We start from the raw sequence: 18,572 nt of genomic DNA on the forward strand, positions 1-18,572 counted from the left end.
ACTCTTATACTAGCTCAGACAAAAGAGGCTTCTTGGCCAATAGTAACGTCAGTATTTTGGGTTATAGAAAAGTACCCCTGCCCAGTGTATACAGTAAGATTGCTGTGTCCTTGGTTTTACACCTGCATATGGCAAATTGGCCTTGAGCACCCGGCGTACTCTGGACAGGGCCCCCACAGCACTTATAAAATTCCACTCACTTTGTTAGATGAGATGCGTTTCTATCACAACAAAGAAGACTGTTAAAACAGATTTTATCTTTAAAAGAAAACACTGGTTTCACGTTATATTGGAAAAGTAATTATTTATTATGAAAAAAATAAAACTGTTGACTGAAAACAAATGAATGTTACTGTATTGCACCATGATTGCAAATGAGGCAAAATTTGTCTAAACGATGAACATTCCAGAGTAAACAGCATCCTTTTACTTGAGTATGTAGACATGTAAGCAACTCATTATAATGTAATTGCAGACATAAAAAATCACAAGTAGCAGCAACCTAAACTTAACACATCAAAGAAGCCTTTTATGACAGTCATGAAGTTATTAAACATTTAAAACATGTCTTTTAAATAACCCACATTAGAAGCACATGCTTTGAACCATTTTCAAGTGATGATGTAAATGCTTTGCTTTTTAAAATTTTTAAATTAATGCTTATATAATGGATCAATAGCACACATTTCAGCTGCTTGGATGAGTTAAGCATAGGCTGTGGTGTGAAAGACATTTTTCCCCCTCTGTACAATCAGGGTACCCACAGAGAGTTCCAATTCATAATTTTGGCCTTATTAACACCATCTTCTATTTGACCAAGGGTAATAGCTAAGATATTGTTACAGCTTTTGCAGAAAGCCTTTAGCTTGAAGAACAACGGCTTGTATTTAAATCTTAAGAAATGAACATAAATATAGACACTTTAAAGTAGTTTTACATTCTGAAGCAAAAGTACATTATACAGGGCCTGCTGTTTCCTCCTTAATGCTCTAAAGCACCACTTTATGTTAAAATGGCAACATGTGATTATATTAATTATATTCTGATTAGAATAATGCAAGAGCAAGGCTGTTGCTTTTAATTTTTCCCTTTTTAAACCATGTTCTGTGCAATAGATAAAAAGGGTAAAATTTATAACTATTACATAATTGGAAAAAATATAACCATAATTTTATTTCACACTCTTAATGAAATAACAGTTAAAACTTTTTTAAAAATCAAAATGAAAAGTTTACACTGAACAGTTTACTCCAAGAGAACATAGGGGTTGTAGACTCCCTGAATGTCCTGAGGGAAAATGTAAGATTAAAATGATTAAAGTATCTTATGAATAGGTCCAAAATATGTAAATAAATTATAATCAAGATCAGCTGATAGTCATTTGATAGCTTACCAACACCAGTGGAAATATATTCACAGTATAATATAATCAGATTTTAGGGTTTTTTCTTCCCCTATTTGATATTAAACTAATCATATATTGAGAACTTGCTCATTTGCTTTAATGAAGACAATATTCGGACCTGCTATGCCAGGCTAGCCCTGCTGGTGGTAAACAAGAATAAAATAAAACAAAATCTCCAAGGAATACTATCCCTTAGTTGTGAATTTTGCATATTTCAAATAGAGTTTGGGTGAAGGGGTATTTATGGGATGGTTGAACATCCCACAAACTTGAGCAAAAGCACCTTATTATGGATTGGAAAATGAGGTAATTTTCAAATTAAAATTTTGTAAGTATGTGCAAGAGAACACTTCATCTTCTAGAACTATTTTCTATTTCAAAAGACATGCACGACACATTTTATTTCACCATTTTTGAGAGAAAATGTAGATTACTGATTTTAAAAAATGCAAAAGATGCCTCTATGTGACTACACTCCCAAATTCTAAAAACCTGATCAGTCTTCAATCCTTTGGCCACATTAAAAATGACAAAGGTCCAACCAGTTCTACAGTAAAATAATGTACTTTCTAGTCTAGTTTTAAGGGGGGGGGGGGATTCACTTTTCAAATTTTCTATTTACTTAATATCCTTTTAAAGATTTTTCTACTCATGTTTATCTTCACTATCAAGTGTTTTGATTTTTGTTTCTAGGTATGCCTCTATACCTCTCAAAATTTAACATTTCCCCAAACTATATACATTTAAAGCTGAATTTAGGTCTGCTAACTACAATAATTTTTCTACCTTAAATATAAAGTAGTTGAAATTTTTATTATTTTTTTATTATTGGCCTTCTCTATTTAGTTTTGGTCACCTAGTACTCTTAAAAAATACTTCTTGGAAACCTGACTTTTGGATTTCAGTCTTCACAGTAATGCTAAATAAATTTAATGTTTGTAAAATATTGACATTCTGGCTGCACTATCCTTTCAATGCTAGAAAGTCAAACAGAACTGCAGTTTGAGATGGCATGAGGCCAATAAACTCTGAATAAACTAACCCCTTCTAATTAGTAAAAGCCAAGAAAGCAAGGCATTTTCTAGAAGAGAGTACGTATTACCAGCAGAATATGTTGTTTCCTAAGCAGCTTACTAGCATGCTCTTAGCAATATGGCTTATTTTCTCTTTTGCATTGTTATTTGCTCAATTTAAGTTGATTAGCAGTTACTAGTTGAAATTTCTTATTCGATTGTATTCATATACTAAATGAAATTAGAAGGTGGGAATAAAATAATAGATTAAAATGAATTTAATTTCACATTACATGTATTTCTCTTTTTTTTTGGTTTTTCAATTTTAATGTAGCATATGAAGATTCAGTATTTTAAAATCAAAAGACATGTTGAAGTTCTAGCGTAAGTTCCTGAGTATGTGAAAAACAATAGGGAGGGCACAAACAGTAATTGTTAAAAGTCAACTAGACAAGTAATGGCCAAACTAAGACTCAAATCCATCCTTTAGATAGCTAGCAAAATATTCTACCGGATACAAATTATCATGCTATATATTATTTTGTTTTTCTTTCCTTACCATACTGTATCTTGAAATGACTTTACCCTGACAAAATATAAAGGATATGAAATGTTTTGGATCCAAAGCCACAGATGAAAAGTCAGACTCATGAAGTTGGTCTTCAAATATAAATGTCAATGGAATTCACCCATCTCTATAAGCATAACAACAGTACATTTTTTTTTCACCACACCAAAAATTTTTCTGCAGTATTTTATTTTCTTTAAAATTTTATTTGCTTTGTGACTCCCCATAACTCTTCAGAAAATATTGTATGCCTGCTGCCTATATCACTCACTGTTTCCATAGGAAAAGAAATACATATTTTCTCTTTATGTTATAGATAATGAAAGTTAACTTATGCTTAATGAAAATGACTATGGCTATAGGGGTCGTGCATGTGTAAAAATTATTTTTAACACTAAAACTTGAATTTGTTATCTTTCTTCCAATGAACATAGAATAAAATTAGACCTTTAAGCATACTAACACAGAACCTAAAAGCAAAAGTTATGTATTTAATGAGCTTTTCAATAGATTATAGATATATATTATTTCAGATTATAAAAAATTAAATTACACTAACAATATAAAATATGCAGTATAACCCCATATAAAAGGGCCTGTTAATTCTAAAAGAGTTCTCAAAAAGGTTTCAATAAGAGAGATGGGGCTAAATATGAACACAACATGCTCAAAATTAAGAAAAGTACCATATTTAAACTTGTTAGGGTAGCAATTACATTTTAGTTACAGCATATTTAAAAGATAACATTGTTTCTTTGCACTCAAATTAAAAACAAAATGTACAATAACCTCCCTAAACTAATGTTGGTAGGTCCCTTGCTTTCCACTATCTACTAGAAACTTTGCTAGGCAATTGAGGGGTTGATGGGTAGGATAAAAACTCCGATAATATCACTGTTAATTAGCTGCTAACTTGATTTCCAAAGAAAAGGTATAGTATAAAATTGAAAACTCATCTTAAAATATGAATATAGGCACTAATCACAAATTTACATTTTTCATCAGACAATATCCTAGAGTTTGTTGATTTACAGTGAATGTCAGAATCAATGCTTTAGCATTAGATACATGGTTGGGTCAAAACATTCTCTTGGAGTAAAAGGTAATCAGTTTTTATATTACTGTAACAGGAAATATCTATTTAGAACCTATAATATACTTTTAAAAAGTCTTACATTAATTTCTTAATTTAAATTCCCAATCGGCACAAAATCTAGTTGAATGCCATTTCATTGTCAACACACAGCTAACATAAATTATTTCTAATCCAAAACAAAATGTTTTTTAAAAGGATTCAGAAAATAAAATAAATTGTATTTAAAAAATTAAATAGCAAACTTGAATCTATACTAGCAGTTGTTCACTTTCAATATAATGCTGACATGGTAATATAAAAAAAAATAAACATATAATTTGATAAGTGAAAATTGAGCCAGCCAATCTTATTAGATACAAGACAAATTTCAAAGTATAAACAAGGAGTATTAATGTTTTTTCTCAGGACAGAGTTAGGAGAACTATACTCAGTATTTGTAGCTAAACTGTATAACCAAGAGAAAAATTTGGATAAGTGTGCTTTGGGTAAATAGTATTTTCATAATCTCTCTTAGTTTCACTGCCACATACACACCACAAAGCATCCATATTGATATGTCTACTCTTCTCTCAGGTTCCTGATTATGGGTTATATTAAAAAGAAAATTTATCCTGTACCTGCTATGAAATCACTAAGAAAAAGGTTCAAAACAATGTTAATTAACAACTAGTTCCCAAAGTCCAAAAAGCTTTCATCTAGCCATTTTTCAGTTCTAGAGTGTGCTACCACTAAATAGAAATCAGAAAATTATTACCACATTCAACTACATATTAATTAGACTAAATAGAATAAATCAAATATACCTGAAAACAGCAAAATTTAAACCAACTTATAATAAAAAAATAGAATTAAAATACCATTTTTGAACAGGTATTTTGATATTCTTAAGAACACTGAATCCTATTTTTGACCCAAATGAAAAAAAAATACTGCAAAGATGAAGTATTATTATTCTCTAAGTATGTATTTTATCCCTTTCATTATAGCAAAATCATACATTTAAGATAAAGAGGATTAAAATTACCATACCTGTCCTCCTCAAGGTATGCATTATTTATTGTTCATATTAGACAACTGCCTTGAAAACTTTTAAATATTATCAAATAAACAGACTTTTGATAGTTATGACTTTTTTTCCTATTTTTTAAATTTATAAGTTGTTAGTATATTAACTTTGAGTCTCATAATACTATTCTAAAAGCTAGGATTAAATTTAGCAGTTTTCCTATACTCCAGCAAAAGACTTTAGAGCAAGAGGCATAACAATAAAGATGAAAATTGTTTCAAGCTTATTACTACAACCTCAAATAGATTTAAGAAAAGCCATATGGTTTTTTTAAGTAATATACTGCTGGTGGTAGTAAGAATATTACAGACACAATTTCGAATTTTAAGAAATAAAATGAACTCTTTATATTCTGTTTTAGCTTTGCCCAAAGCAGATGGGATGTCCCTTGCAAATGGAATAGTTGAACTTTAGGCTGATAATAAAGTTGTTGATAATTTATAATAAAATATATTCCAAGTGGCTGGTTTTAATATTAATGCTGGTATGCTTTAATAACTACCAATATTTATATATGCATTGAATAATGCAGCATTCTTAAAATACCATGTTTATCCAAAGAAGGGTATTTAAACAAATATTTTACCTTGATTAGTTTTTAACCAAAACAAATGCCATGTTATAGGCAGAAATGTGGACTTAATTCTTTTAGATAATAGCCTACATAATTTCCATGCTAACAGTAACTTAAAATTATTCCATGACTTGCAATAATGTAGAGGAGTTAACTCATTTAAAGTCAATTTTCATGATGTTTAATCTTCCTCACATATATCTTCTAGGCAGATTTCTTTCTCTATAAGTTCTGTCCAAAAGGTAAGTGGTTTATAGAGGGAGCAAATACTTAGTGCTGGTTAAGTTTGCAAGCAGTACCCAATGATTTCCTCTAATACGTTGTCAAACCAGTCATTATCTGGTGGGGGAGGGGTGGTCAAGAAATGAGAGAACTTGGTCATTAAAGTCATTACAATACTTCAGGAAACATTAGACATATGACAAACATTTCTTACAAGGCAGTCATTGAATAATTAGAATAAGCAGTCAGAAAAATTCTGTTGCTGAAAACACAGTTATACATTAGTGTTCATCCAACTGAAGATTAGTGCATTAAAAAAAAGTTAAGAAAAAATCTTCCACGTTCCAGTTCAGCTGCACTTGATTCAAGTGTTGCTCATAGAGGTTTGTGTTGTTATAAATTAAACATGCTGCTGCCTTAGCAGCCAAAGATACTAGGAAAAAATGTTCATGTCACAGAATAAATAGAGCAGTCTCTTTCAAGCAAAACAGTTATCTCACACCAATTCTGGAGGTCATCCACTCTAGACCTTGGCATAACCTGAAACAAAAGAGAAAAATATTTTCAAAATGAAAAAGTTTAGGTCATGTAGGTAAGGACCACATCGCAAGCATCTCTAACCCCCCCGCCACCCCAGCAAACAAAGAAAAAAAAAATGAAAAAGTTTATACTTAAAAATTGAAAGCATACTCGGTACTACAAAAATTATTTATACACTTAAGCGACAATATTCAGGTAACACTAAAATAAGTGGAAATTTTAAGTGCAAGAGTCACTTAAAATGACCTTACTCAGTTGAGTAATGTGGGAAATAGCTTCAGTCTCATCTAGAGGATGCGGCTTTGGCAGTTTTTCAACAAGATTGCAAATACTCCTCATCCCCCACTCCTTTAAGATGAACTAAAACTGCAACCACTATAGAAAGATAACAGTACTTCACCTTACCCTCCTAAATTCTAAAGAATGGAGGCTTATAGCTCAATCTTAAAAATATAGGTCAAAAAAGTCTACATGTAGCATTATATTACAAGGTATTTCTAGTATGAAAAAACTAAGAAGGTCAAGTTAATTTGAGCATAAATAAATCCTGGAAATAAACTGGGTAATCCATGCTTAACACACTGGGTTCTCCTTGGCCTATTTATCCAAACTCAAGTTCTTAGAAAAGGAAGAAAATACTATAATGGCATTTATTTCAAATGTTTATTGTTTAGAAATATGCATCCCAAAATGACTCCTGATAATAAAGCGGATGTACTCTTGTGGAAAGCTAGGAGTTTAAGCTTAATTAAGCCTTTGCAGAAAAGGTGAAATTTCTTTGATGCTTCCTCTTTAAGTCAAGGGATATTATAATTTTCTCCCAGAAAGTAAATGATAAAACCATGAAATGAACAATAACTAAAAATTAGATTGCAAAAATTTAATTCAAAAGTTTATTACTTTTTTGGTAAAACATTCTGTTTGTATTAACAAAAAATTTGTCACTAACTTTGTGAAATTGTAATTTAATACGTTAAGTGCCCAGTCACCGGTGACTGACACTGTATTTTCCATTTGGAAGACAAAACAGGCTGGACGCTTAACATGTTAACAACTGTAATTGACTAAAATTATTTCCTGAGACATAACATAAAAACCATCTTTAGTTAAGGACCAAAATGAAGCAGGATCAAAGAAGAAAACAAGTTGGCATAAAAAAATGGAAAGTAATGAAAGAAGTCATACCTGCCCCATTCTGATTAGCACTTACCCTTCTCCTGTTAAAGCACAGCAGGACTGAATGTGCCATGGGTGGTCCTTAATTGAACTAAGGGTGAGGTATTTGGATATTTCAGCTGCTGTCATACACCCTTTCATATCCTGTTTATTTGCAAAGATAAGGACTGCAGCCTTCCTTAAATCCTGCAATCAATATGAAATATTCTAATACCTGAAATATCCCAACTCAAATTAAACTAATGAACACAAGGGTAAAATGTACTCTATTGGACAGTTACAATGAAATCCCTCTACTTTAAAATGAGTAGGCACAGATTTTTTTTAAAAATATATTTTTATTGATTTCAGAGAGGAAGGGAGGAGAGAGAGAGATAGAAACATCAATGATGAGAGAGAATCACTGATCAGCTGCCTCCTGCATGCCCCTTACCGGGGATCTATCCCGCAACTCGGGCATGTGCTCTTGACCAGAATCAAACCTGGGACCCTTCAGTCTGCAAGCCGAAGCTCTATCCACTGAGCCAAACCAGCTAGGGCTAGACACAGATGTTTAACTTAAAAATTTTATGGAAACAAAAGGAAAGATCTCAAATAATCACGATTTAATAATTCAGTCTAATAAAGATAGATTAACCATTACATGTTTTATAAAGATGGCACATAATATTCTGTACAATTGACAGGTAAACAAAAATTTTAAATATAAAAATCTGTACTAATAAAAGGGTAATATGCTAATTAGACCGGACACCTTCCGGATGTCCTTCTGGACAAAGCCAGGGTGGCGGGGGCCGAGACAGAGGTGGTTAGGGGCGATCAGGCTGGCAGGGGAGAGCAGTTAGGGGTGATCAGGCCTGCAGGGGAGGGCAGTTAGGGGTGACCAGGCCAGCAGCAGAGAGCAATTAGGGGCAATCAGGCCGGCAGGGGAGGGCAGTTAGGGGCGATCAGGCTGGCAGGGGAGCAGTTGCAGTGGTTCTCAACCTTCCTAATGCCACGACACTTTAATACAGTTCTTCATGTTGTGGTGACCCCAACCATAAAATTTTATTTTCGTTGCTACTTCATAACTGTAATTTTGCTACTGTTATGAATCATAATGTAACTATCTGATATGCAGGATGGATTTTCATTGTTGGCGACTCACAGGTTGAGAACCGCTGAAGGGGGTGGTCAGACCGGCAGGCAGAGGCCCTTAGGGGTGATCAGGCTGGCAGGGAAGCAGTTAGGGGTATCAGGCAGAGGTGGTTAGAGGCGATCAGGCAGGCAGGTAGGCCAGTGGTTAGGAGCCAGAGGTCCTGTATTGTGAGAGGGATGACCCCCAAAGGGTCCCGGATTGGAGAGGGTGCAAGCGAGGCTGAGGGACCCGCCCCTCTCCGTGCACGAATTTCGTGCACCAGGCCTCTAGTATTTTTATAAAAGTATAAAAATATTCATAGGGATGATAATCACTATCTCACCATAGTGGAATTCTTTTTGGTTTCCTTGAGAAAGGAAGAAAATCAAATTGGAGAAGTCTCAAAAGATATTTACTATCTTATGTTGAGTGATGGGAGCATGAATGTGTTTTATTATTGAAGTTTTTTTGTATATTTGAAATATTCATAATTAAGGGATCTCAAATTATTCACTAAAGAATTTTCAGTTCTTATAAACTCCCAGAATTTTATTATTTTATTTTTTAAAATATATTTTTATTGCTTTTTAGATAGAGAGGAAGGTAGAGGGAAAGAGATAAAAACGAGAGAGACATATCAAATGGCTGCCTCCTGCATGCCCCCTACTGGGGATCAAACCTGCAAAGCAGGCATGTTCCCTGACCAGAATCGAAAAGGGGACGTCTTGGTCCATGGGATTACGCTCAATCCACTGAACACCACCAGCTTTTTAAGGCATACATCGGTAGTTTTAACTTTGAAAAATTTTTTCAGTAACAGTAATCTAAAAATTAACATGCTGGATTTTTTTAAGTTTGAAAAAGTAATGAAAAATTTTATTAATTTAATATATACAGCTTTGTTAATGATGAAATAACCAACACCGGAGCATATTAATATTTGTAAAATGCAAAATCAATACAGAGATACCTTACTCCATTATTTATGTTTGCTTTCAAAACTTACCTCATGAGCCAACATTCTGTATAATTCTTCTTTCGTAATAGCTAGTCGTTCCCTGTCAATGCTATCAACAACAAGAATGATGAACTAGAAGACAATTAAAAAGATAGAAAACTGAATGGGTTGTTGACATTTTCTACAAAATTATTTTCAAGTGATAGAAGTATTTTCTTCACATGGCATCATCTTACTATAAAACAGTGTACTACTTTTTCATCATAAAGGGTTTATGTTACATGGAATTACATCGAGCAGTACAAAATAACTTGTAACTTCATCAAATACAAACCATGCCCAATTTTATTTTTTTAAAGTGATATTTGAATACATAATATTCTGTAATACTAAGATTTATTTTAAAAACCAAGTAATAAAAAGTAATTTTAAGAAAATCACAATAAGTAAAATAACATTTGCTAAACCTTAAAAGTACTCTGCAACCTTTCATTTAGGCAAGCAATAATTATGTTTACACAGTCTTCTGTCTATTTGAAAGAAGTACACAAACTAGTTTGAAAGAGAAACATTAAAAAATAATGAATGAAGCATTTTTTACATAACAATATCAACAATAAAAGCACAAGAAAAATGTGTTACTTAGGTGTTAATATGCTAAAGATGATGCAGGTGAAATTAAAGATAGCAAAGGAAATTGGAAAAAACTGTTGGTAACTGTATATAAGAAAAGGCAGGTCTCACACACATTAAAAATAAAAACATCTTTGATAAGAAAAATAAGGATATATAATGAGAAAGAGCTCCTAAACTGAGCATCTTATGTAGAAGGAAGAGTTAATAAATGAGATTAAATGGTGTTAAGGATTATAGTAGAGAAAGTGATGCAAAATAAATCAAGACAAGAAGGGTAGAATCAGATTATTCAGATCTGTAAAATTAGGGAAAGAGACAACTAGAGTAATCAGAATATAAACTGAGAAAGGCTTAGAAAGGGATAAAAAAAATAAAATAGAAGAGATAAATGTAAGAACCAAGGCAAAGTTAGAATGGAAATAATTCTGTAAGTTAATGAGAGTAAGATATCAGAAATTAGTCATCAACTGTAACTCCTTGTATTATAAATGAGTCATTTCATCTTTTGGATGACTCCTCAACATAAAGAATTTAAGAAGATGACAAGGGTGAACAAAGCCATCAGAACTCTACTACAAAGATAAGATCCTTACCTAGAATCTAAGATTGCAAATGCTATGTGTTATACAGGTGTGCTGCAATAAAGGCCGATGGTTCTTTGTAGTAATTTTGCTATTCTTGTAGAAATAATTAAAATATCATTTCATGCAAATGGTGTCAGCAATAATGTATGTCTTTCTGGGCGCATGCTATGTCAATTTTCAGCAATTTCAGTAACTACACTTTCTAATTCTACAAAAGTGTGTGGATCAGCAAGAATCATTTTGACCTGCTCTTTTTACAGCTGCAGTTAACTGTGAGCTTTGAAAAAGTACCAACAGCTATGCTGCTTAAACAGTCATAATGCTAAAATGTTGTTTTTCTCTTACTTTCCAACAAAAGTTATTTTACTGTAGAAATAAATATATTAAGCTAATTTATGAGCATAATATTTGCTTACCAACCTATCCTCCCTTGCAAAGAAAAAAAAATTTAAGTGCTACCACAACTGCTAAATATCTACGTTATGCCATACTGGTTTTATCAGTTATACATGGCACTAGAATATATACACACATATACATATGCTATCAATATAAATCTAAAGGAATACATGTTTTTATTTAAAAAGGCAAATTATTCAACAAAAAGTCCTTGCATTCCTTCCAACCCCCACAAAAAACCCCACTCAATTTAAAAGGCTTCATTTTAGAAAAAATAATTTATTTGTTGTACCTCTGTAAAGAAAAATTATGCATGTAATGGTATATTAATATTCTCAAAGATAAGCCTTTCTCGACAGCATTGCATCTATATTTTATTATTTTTTAAATCTGCTTCTAAGAAAAAATAAAAACAGAAATAGAAGATATTCTAAATTTGTTCCCTAGGTTGGCTATGAAATAATAAAATAACGAATAAGTGACAGAAGTCTGGGGTCTGGCCTGCAAATCCATTACAAAAAAATTACAATATAATCACAGCAATATTTTGAATGTTCAAATGATACTATTTGAAAATCTGTATTAAATTATGCTCAAAGCATTTTATTACTCCTCTAATAAAGCTGAGATCTTGGGAAAGATATAACTTATCCTCATGTCCAATTTCTCCAACAATGGAGATACTACAGTATTAAGGTGAGGATAAACTGGGAGCCTGCACACCAGTAAGTACTCATCTAATAAAAGCTCCCATTGCTCTTTCTCTTTTATTTGAAACCCCAAATTCCTAACTAAAAAAGGCAATTGTCAATATGACTTATGTATAGCCTATCTATTTTCTGGGTTTACTCTCTGGTTCGTTTTATTAAATTTACGTTAGTAGTAACTCTAGTATACCTCTGTGTTTGAGTAATACGTGTTCCAGGATGACCGCAGTGACTCTTGACCACCAATGTCCCACATAAGAAAATGAGTGTTCTTCACAACTATTTCTTCAACATTGCTTCCTATGGTTGGAGATGTATGAACCACTTCATTCATTAAGCTGTTGAAAGATAGACACCATAAAAGCTCTTTTGTATATTTTGAGAATCTGAAGCAACTTTTAATCTCTGTATTTAACAGGAATCAATCTTCCTTATTTGCACCAATGATGGTAATTACATGCATCAAAAATAGAACCTTAGAGAACATTTGTGCAAACAAATATCTAGACAAAGAATAACTACAAAAGAAAACTGTTCTTTTGTTAATGGAATAAACTACGGGCTTGATCTGGATAGAAGGGAACTCTGCGGTGTGAGGTTGCATTTCTGTGGCCAAACTTTTAATACCACCATGTCCTGTTATCAGTCAGAGCAGAACCAATGCTCCATCCTGGAAGAGCAAGTTTCTAGGTGACTGGGACACCAATACTTACAGTGTAGCATCCATGGAATAGTAGGCTATTTATAATTTTGAAGACTGTCTATGTGAGAAAACTGAGACTTGGCTCAGCCATAAATATTAGTTCAGGCCTATTAACCTCAATTATAGTCTTCTTTAAAAAAATATTTTATTGATTTTTTACAGAGAGGAAGGGAGAGAGAGAGAGAGGTAGAAACATCGATGAGAGAGAAACATCAATCAGCCATCTCCTGCACACATCCTACTAGGGATGTGCCCGCAACCAAGGTACATGCCCTTGACCAGAATCAAACCTGGGACCTTTCAGTCCGCAGGCCGATGCTCTATCCACTGAGCAAAACTGGTTAGGGCTCAATTATAGTCTTAAAAAGATAAGGCAATGGGCAAATGAAAACTTTAATTAAAATTAATTCTAAATATATTTAGTATAGAGATACTCATATCACATGTATTATCATAACCATTCGTTTAGCTACATTAATTTATTCAACAAAGATAAATTTGCCTCTAACATGCCAGCGTTGTATTGGAAGAAACATGCTAATCCCTTCTGGGTATTATATGTATTTTTGAAGCTGTGCACAAAATTATTTCAACAATAGTGACAGGTTTCTGAAATGTTTATATATGACTAGAGGCCCAGTGCATGAAATTCGTGCACAGGCAGGGTCCCTAGTGGGTGCTGGCTGTTGGCCAGGGCCTCCCTTCGCCTGGTGGGGCCGGTTGGAGGGAGGAGCTGTGGGTGGTTGGCCAGCCGCCCCTGCCTCCTGGTCGAACTCCTGGTTGAACTGCCGGTCAAGGGGACAATTTGCATATTAGGCTTTTATTATACAGGATATTTAAAAAAACAAACAAAAAATAACAAGTAGCTACTCAACTTAAAACAATAGCCATAACTTAGAAACTTTTTAGCAAAGTAGCTGAAAAATATGTTAAGCACTGCTCAAGTGAAGTATTTTTGGAGAACTGTCAGCTGATATATTTAAGATGAGGTGGGAAGACACAAGAGCCACACAATGGTGCACTGTGTTTTTTATAACCACTTGTTTTTTTTTTTTGTTTTTTGTTTTTTTAATATATTTTATTGATTTTTTACAGAGAGGAAGGGAGAGAGATAGAGAGTTAGAAACATCGATGGGAGAGAAACATCGATCAGCTGCCTCTTGCACGCCCCCTACTGGGGATGTGCCCGCAACCCAGGTACATGCCCTTGATCGGAATCGAACCTGGGACCTTTCAGTCCGCAGGCCGACGCTCTATCCACTGAGCCAAACCGGTTTCGGCTATAACCACTTGTTAAAATGCTTCAGACACAGAGCCATTTTCATTGCTTAACACGGACCATTTCATTGGCAATAAAAGGATAATGGTATATACTTTGACAAGTGGACTGATGTGCTGTTAAAATTTCCTTAAAGTATTAATGTACTTCTCTGAAAGTCTCAAGCTTCTTCCTGTTGCAAAGCTACTAAAGCAATATTTTCAGGGGCAATCTTCATTTCTTTTGATTTGACAAGACTGGCTACGATAAACATTTCAAGAGTTATTAGGAGAGTAGCAATAACTTCCTAGAGATAACAATCTATTTACATAAACCTCATTGTGAGAATAAATTAATGAAATGCACTTTATCACCTCACTCTAGCACTATAATATGTGCTTTATTTATCCTAATTTTATATTAATTCTTTCTTTCAAGGGCAGAAAATAAGTTTGTGAAGGCTTTAATAAGCATAGTTTTTTAATTTTTAAAATATGTTTTTGTTGATATCAGAGTGAGGGAGGGGAAGAGATTAAAACATCAATGATGAGAACCATCAATTGGTTGCCTCCTGCACACCCCATACTGGGGATCAAGCCAGCAACCCAGGCATGTGCCCTGACTGGGGATCAAACTCTGACCTCCGGGTTCATAGCTCAATCATTGGCCACACCAAACAGGCATTTTTTCATAAATTTTGTGCTCAGTAAAATACAAAAACATGTTCAAGTTTTTCCATTATGATACCTTATCCTTATTAATTATACAAATTAGTTCCAATAAATAAAATAATGAAACTATTTAAATATACACTCATACTTACAACTGATAAAGAATGGTAGTTTTCCCTGCATTGTCCAGTCCCACTATAATCACTTTGTGCTCTGCAGAGAAAGCAAACGAAAAACATTTAACACTGCTGCATACTACAATTACATGCTTTCAACAATGATTATTAGTTAGCTCTCGAATGAGAATCATGCACTGGATATTTTAAGACTGTTAAAAAACGGAAAAGAAAAGAGAACTTACTCATGATGCCAAGACTACTTGCCTTAAGTGATACAATCTATTATATTCTTTATCTAGCTCTCTTACAAAGGAATGTTGGAGATAGGAAAGCAGAGAGGACAGGAGAACCTGGCCACTTATATTGAGTTTGGGGTGATAAAACCCAGTACTAGTCTTGACAAAATATTGTAACTTAAAATGTGTGTTTTGTTTTTTATTAAGTGTTTCATACACACCTGCCTGCCATCTCTACTAATCAAATTAACTTTTTCTCAAGTTGTTTTTACACCTGGAAGTTTTCCCACCTTCATGCACCAAGATTTTTTTTTCCATTTACTTCAAAGCTCAATTTAAAATGTAAATCTGAAAAGTTTCCTATTAAGACACACATACTCTTAACCAGTTTTCCATTCCCTCCATTAATCTACAGATAAATACACAATTACTTAATATTTAACTTTTTTTTTTCCAACTGGATTTTACAACTCTTTTGAGCAGATACTGTTTTGGTTCTGTGTACAACAAAAACCTCTTCTTTATTCTCCTTCTGTACTAAACAGTAACTTCATTCATAAGTAGTTTTTAAGCCCAATCTAATTATTCTGTTAAGCGATATTTTAACCTATACAGAATACTTAAAGATTGTTCTTCCCCAGGGGAGAATGTTTCAAAAGCTACTCCTCAACAGTGTATGTAAGGAAGCTGCCATAAGAACCACAATGCAATCAACTGATTTAAAGCCAATGATATGACACAGTTCATATCAGAACCCTGCTCCTCTTGTTAACCTTTCATGAATGTCAAAATTCTCATTTTATATCTAATCAAATATCAGGTCATATTTCCACTCTAAAATGTTAATATTGCATCAAAGCGTGGGGCCATAATTTACAGACAAGTTCTTAAGTGACAAACCATCTTTGTATCTTCTAATGACTTGTCTGCTGTAACAACATAATATTGCAGGGCAAATGACATGGTTCTCTGGAAGGGCTATTATCACTATGGTAGAAGATGCTTTGTAAAACAAAACAAAACTTGCTTGCTTATTATAACTCCTAATTCTCCTTTTCTGACTTTCTCGGTTTGTAGTCTCTAATTTCTAGTGGAGCCAATCTTGGAGTGTTGCTCCATCTTTCTCCCTTATAGTATAAGAACAAGAGCATTCTCATCAGTGGAGCAACAATCCCACCACCCGGCACCAAGCAGTCTAAATTTTGGTGACAGCTGGAAACCACCTGCCTAGCATCAGGGGACCATGGGGGTCCTGAAGGCATGAAAGGGAAGCCTAGTCTAGAGGTAAGCTAAATGTCAATCAGATAAACATTAGAAGTTTAACATCATTTTTACTTACAGAGCAGGTAGTAGAGATTTCCATTTCACTAGAATTTAAACATCTAAAGCTGTGAGAAAATTGTATACTTTTACAACTTCAACTGATCTTCAACATATATTTATTTCTAAATCTTCAAACTACTCTCCAAGAAAACAAAATTATTTATTTGTTAGACTCAATCCCAGTTAACCTTAAATAGGGCAAACTACAACATGGACAATACTAAATCCTTTATTTAAAATAAATCTTGCAAACAGAATTACAGAAAATTTACCTTCTTCTTGCTCTAAGTCACTGTCACCCAACTTGGTGACTTAGCAAATTTGGTATATTGGATACAATGAAAATAAGTCTGAATTATTGCAAAATTTTATAAAATGTTCAGAGAATGTGGTGTCACCATCTGAGACCTGAGGCCTGGATCTAAGGAAGTCCAGCTCTTCAGAGGAAAATTAGCCATTAAAAAAACAAAAACAAAAAACTAACTGTTCAATATTATACTGATTATAAAATACTAGAGGCCCAGTGCACGAAATTCACGCACAGGTAGGGTCCCTACTGAGCAATCAAACTCCCAAAGGGATACTTTGCATATTATGTATGTGTGTGTGTGTGTGTGTGTGTGTGTGTGTGTGTGTGTGTGTGCTGGGGAGGAAGGCAGGAGTTTTCGTCATCTGTTGTAGTATATTATAGAGCTAGAGATTTGAAAACTACTAACCCAGTGAAAGAAGTTAGCTTGAAAAGTAGGCAGATAGGGCAGTGGTCCTGCGGGAAACAAAGGCAGGTAGAACATAGGGGCAGACACGGCAGTTTGAGCAAGCCTAATCACAGAAACCAACCATGTTTTTGGACACAGAGCAGGAAGTATGGGAAACCAAAGGAGGGCCTGCAGCAACAAGGTGTACATACACATAGAAACAGAGAAAGTTTAGGTCCGTGGCTGGGCAAGAACAATGACAGAATCAATCAGGTGGTGACATAGGTATATATGGAGCGAGTCTGTAGAACATGTATACTCCTAGAATGACTTGCTTTGCTAGCAACCCATTATTTGGGGAGTCTGAATCTGCTTGTAATAAATTTTTCACACTTTTGCTTAAATCTTCTGGTCCTCGGAGCTCATTCTTCGGCATTGAGACACGACCCTGGGGGAGGGAGGGGGGATCCTCAGCTCACCTTTCTGGTTAACACTGGGTCACCTTGCTTATCCTATATAATAAAAGGCTAATATGCAAATGGTCATCATGCCCTCACACATAACGACCGATCATCAGGAGGCTACATGCGCAGCAGGCGCGCCCAGTGGGCAGAGCTGCGTGCACAGCGAGGCATGTGCAGGTGGGTGGGGCTGTGTGTGCGACCAATCACCAGGAGATGCATGGAGCATCTTTTGGTCCCCCCCCCCACCTCCTGCTCCCATGGAAGCAGTGGGAGACCTACTGTGCACAATTTGCGTGCTGGAAATGTATAGAAAAGGAAATGGAGGTCTTATGAAATTAAGTAATTTGTTTTAGTAAACATAATTAAAAGCTAGCATTTGTTCCCCTGCTCGTTTTACTATAAAATACTAGTAGCTCGGTGCACGAAATTCGTGCACATTAAAAGGGAATTAATTGCCCTAACCGGTTTGGCTCAGTGAGGAAAGGGGCTCCCGCCTCCCTCTTGTCAGGGCCCGGGGTGCAGGAGAATGGGGTTCCTGGCTGGCAGGCCACTGACAGCAAGCTATCCAACAGCAGATTCTGTGAGGAATGGGGCTCCCTCCTTTCTACTATCAGGGTCTGATCTGAAGGTTGGCCATGCCCCCTGTTGGGCCAGATCCAGAGTTCTACCATGCCATGGCCTCCACCTCAGCAACCCAGGACTGACTGCTGCTGGGTGGTCCTGGTGCTCTGAGGGTGGGTTCTTCCCTCAGGCCACACGGGAAACAGCTGGGGAGGGCGCAGCCCTTGGCAAAGCGACCCAGGATTCAGTGGGTCCACGCTCCAAGGGCGGGTTCCTGCCTCAAACCCCGACCTCACCAGAAACAGCTCGGGGGAGGGTGCAGCCGTTGCCAAGACAAGCCCTGCAGGACTGACTTCCTTCCGCTTGGTCGCCAGACCCAGTCGTGATCAACACCACCCAGGGTTTTTATATAAGTAGATTAACTCCCTTCCCCAATTCTTCAGACCCCTCCCCATTCCCACACCTCAGTAACCATATTCCC

The 18,572-nt window shown here is 35.0% G+C and overlaps 1 protein-coding gene across 3 annotated transcripts; it reads right to left on the reverse strand.

The window, feature by feature from the left end:
* Positions 1–287: 287 nt before the first annotated feature.
* On the reverse strand, positions 288–17,532 carry ARL5B (ADP-ribosylation factor-like 5B). 3 transcript variants are annotated; one of them, XM_014541392.1, is made up of 6 exons: positions 17,279–17,532; positions 14,846–14,906; positions 12,252–12,399; positions 9,784–9,867; positions 7,695–7,846; positions 288–6,484 (listed from the first exon to the last, which is right to left on the reverse strand). In XM_014541392.1, the coding sequence occupies exons 3-6, from the start codon at positions 12,393–12,395 to the stop codon at positions 6,436–6,438; spliced, it is 429 nt and encodes a 142-aa protein (XP_014396878.1). In that variant the 5' UTR covers positions 12,396–12,399; positions 14,846–14,906; positions 17,279–17,532; the 3' UTR covers positions 288–6,435. The 3 variants fall into 3 exon arrangements, with proteins under 3 accessions (XP_014396878.1, XP_005868498.2, XP_014396879.1); XM_005868436.2 differs by having other exon boundaries at positions 17,460–17,505; XM_014541393.1 differs by lacking the exon at positions 17,279–17,532 and adding an exon at positions 17,088–17,109.
* Positions 17,533–18,572: the final 1,040 nt, after the last annotated feature.

This window comes from Myotis brandtii, unplaced genomic scaffold (assembly GCF_000412655.1).
Source record: "Myotis brandtii unplaced genomic scaffold, ASM41265v1 scaffold269, whole genome shotgun sequence".
NCBI classification, from domain to species: domain Eukaryota; kingdom Metazoa; phylum Chordata; class Mammalia; order Chiroptera; family Vespertilionidae; genus Myotis; species Myotis brandtii.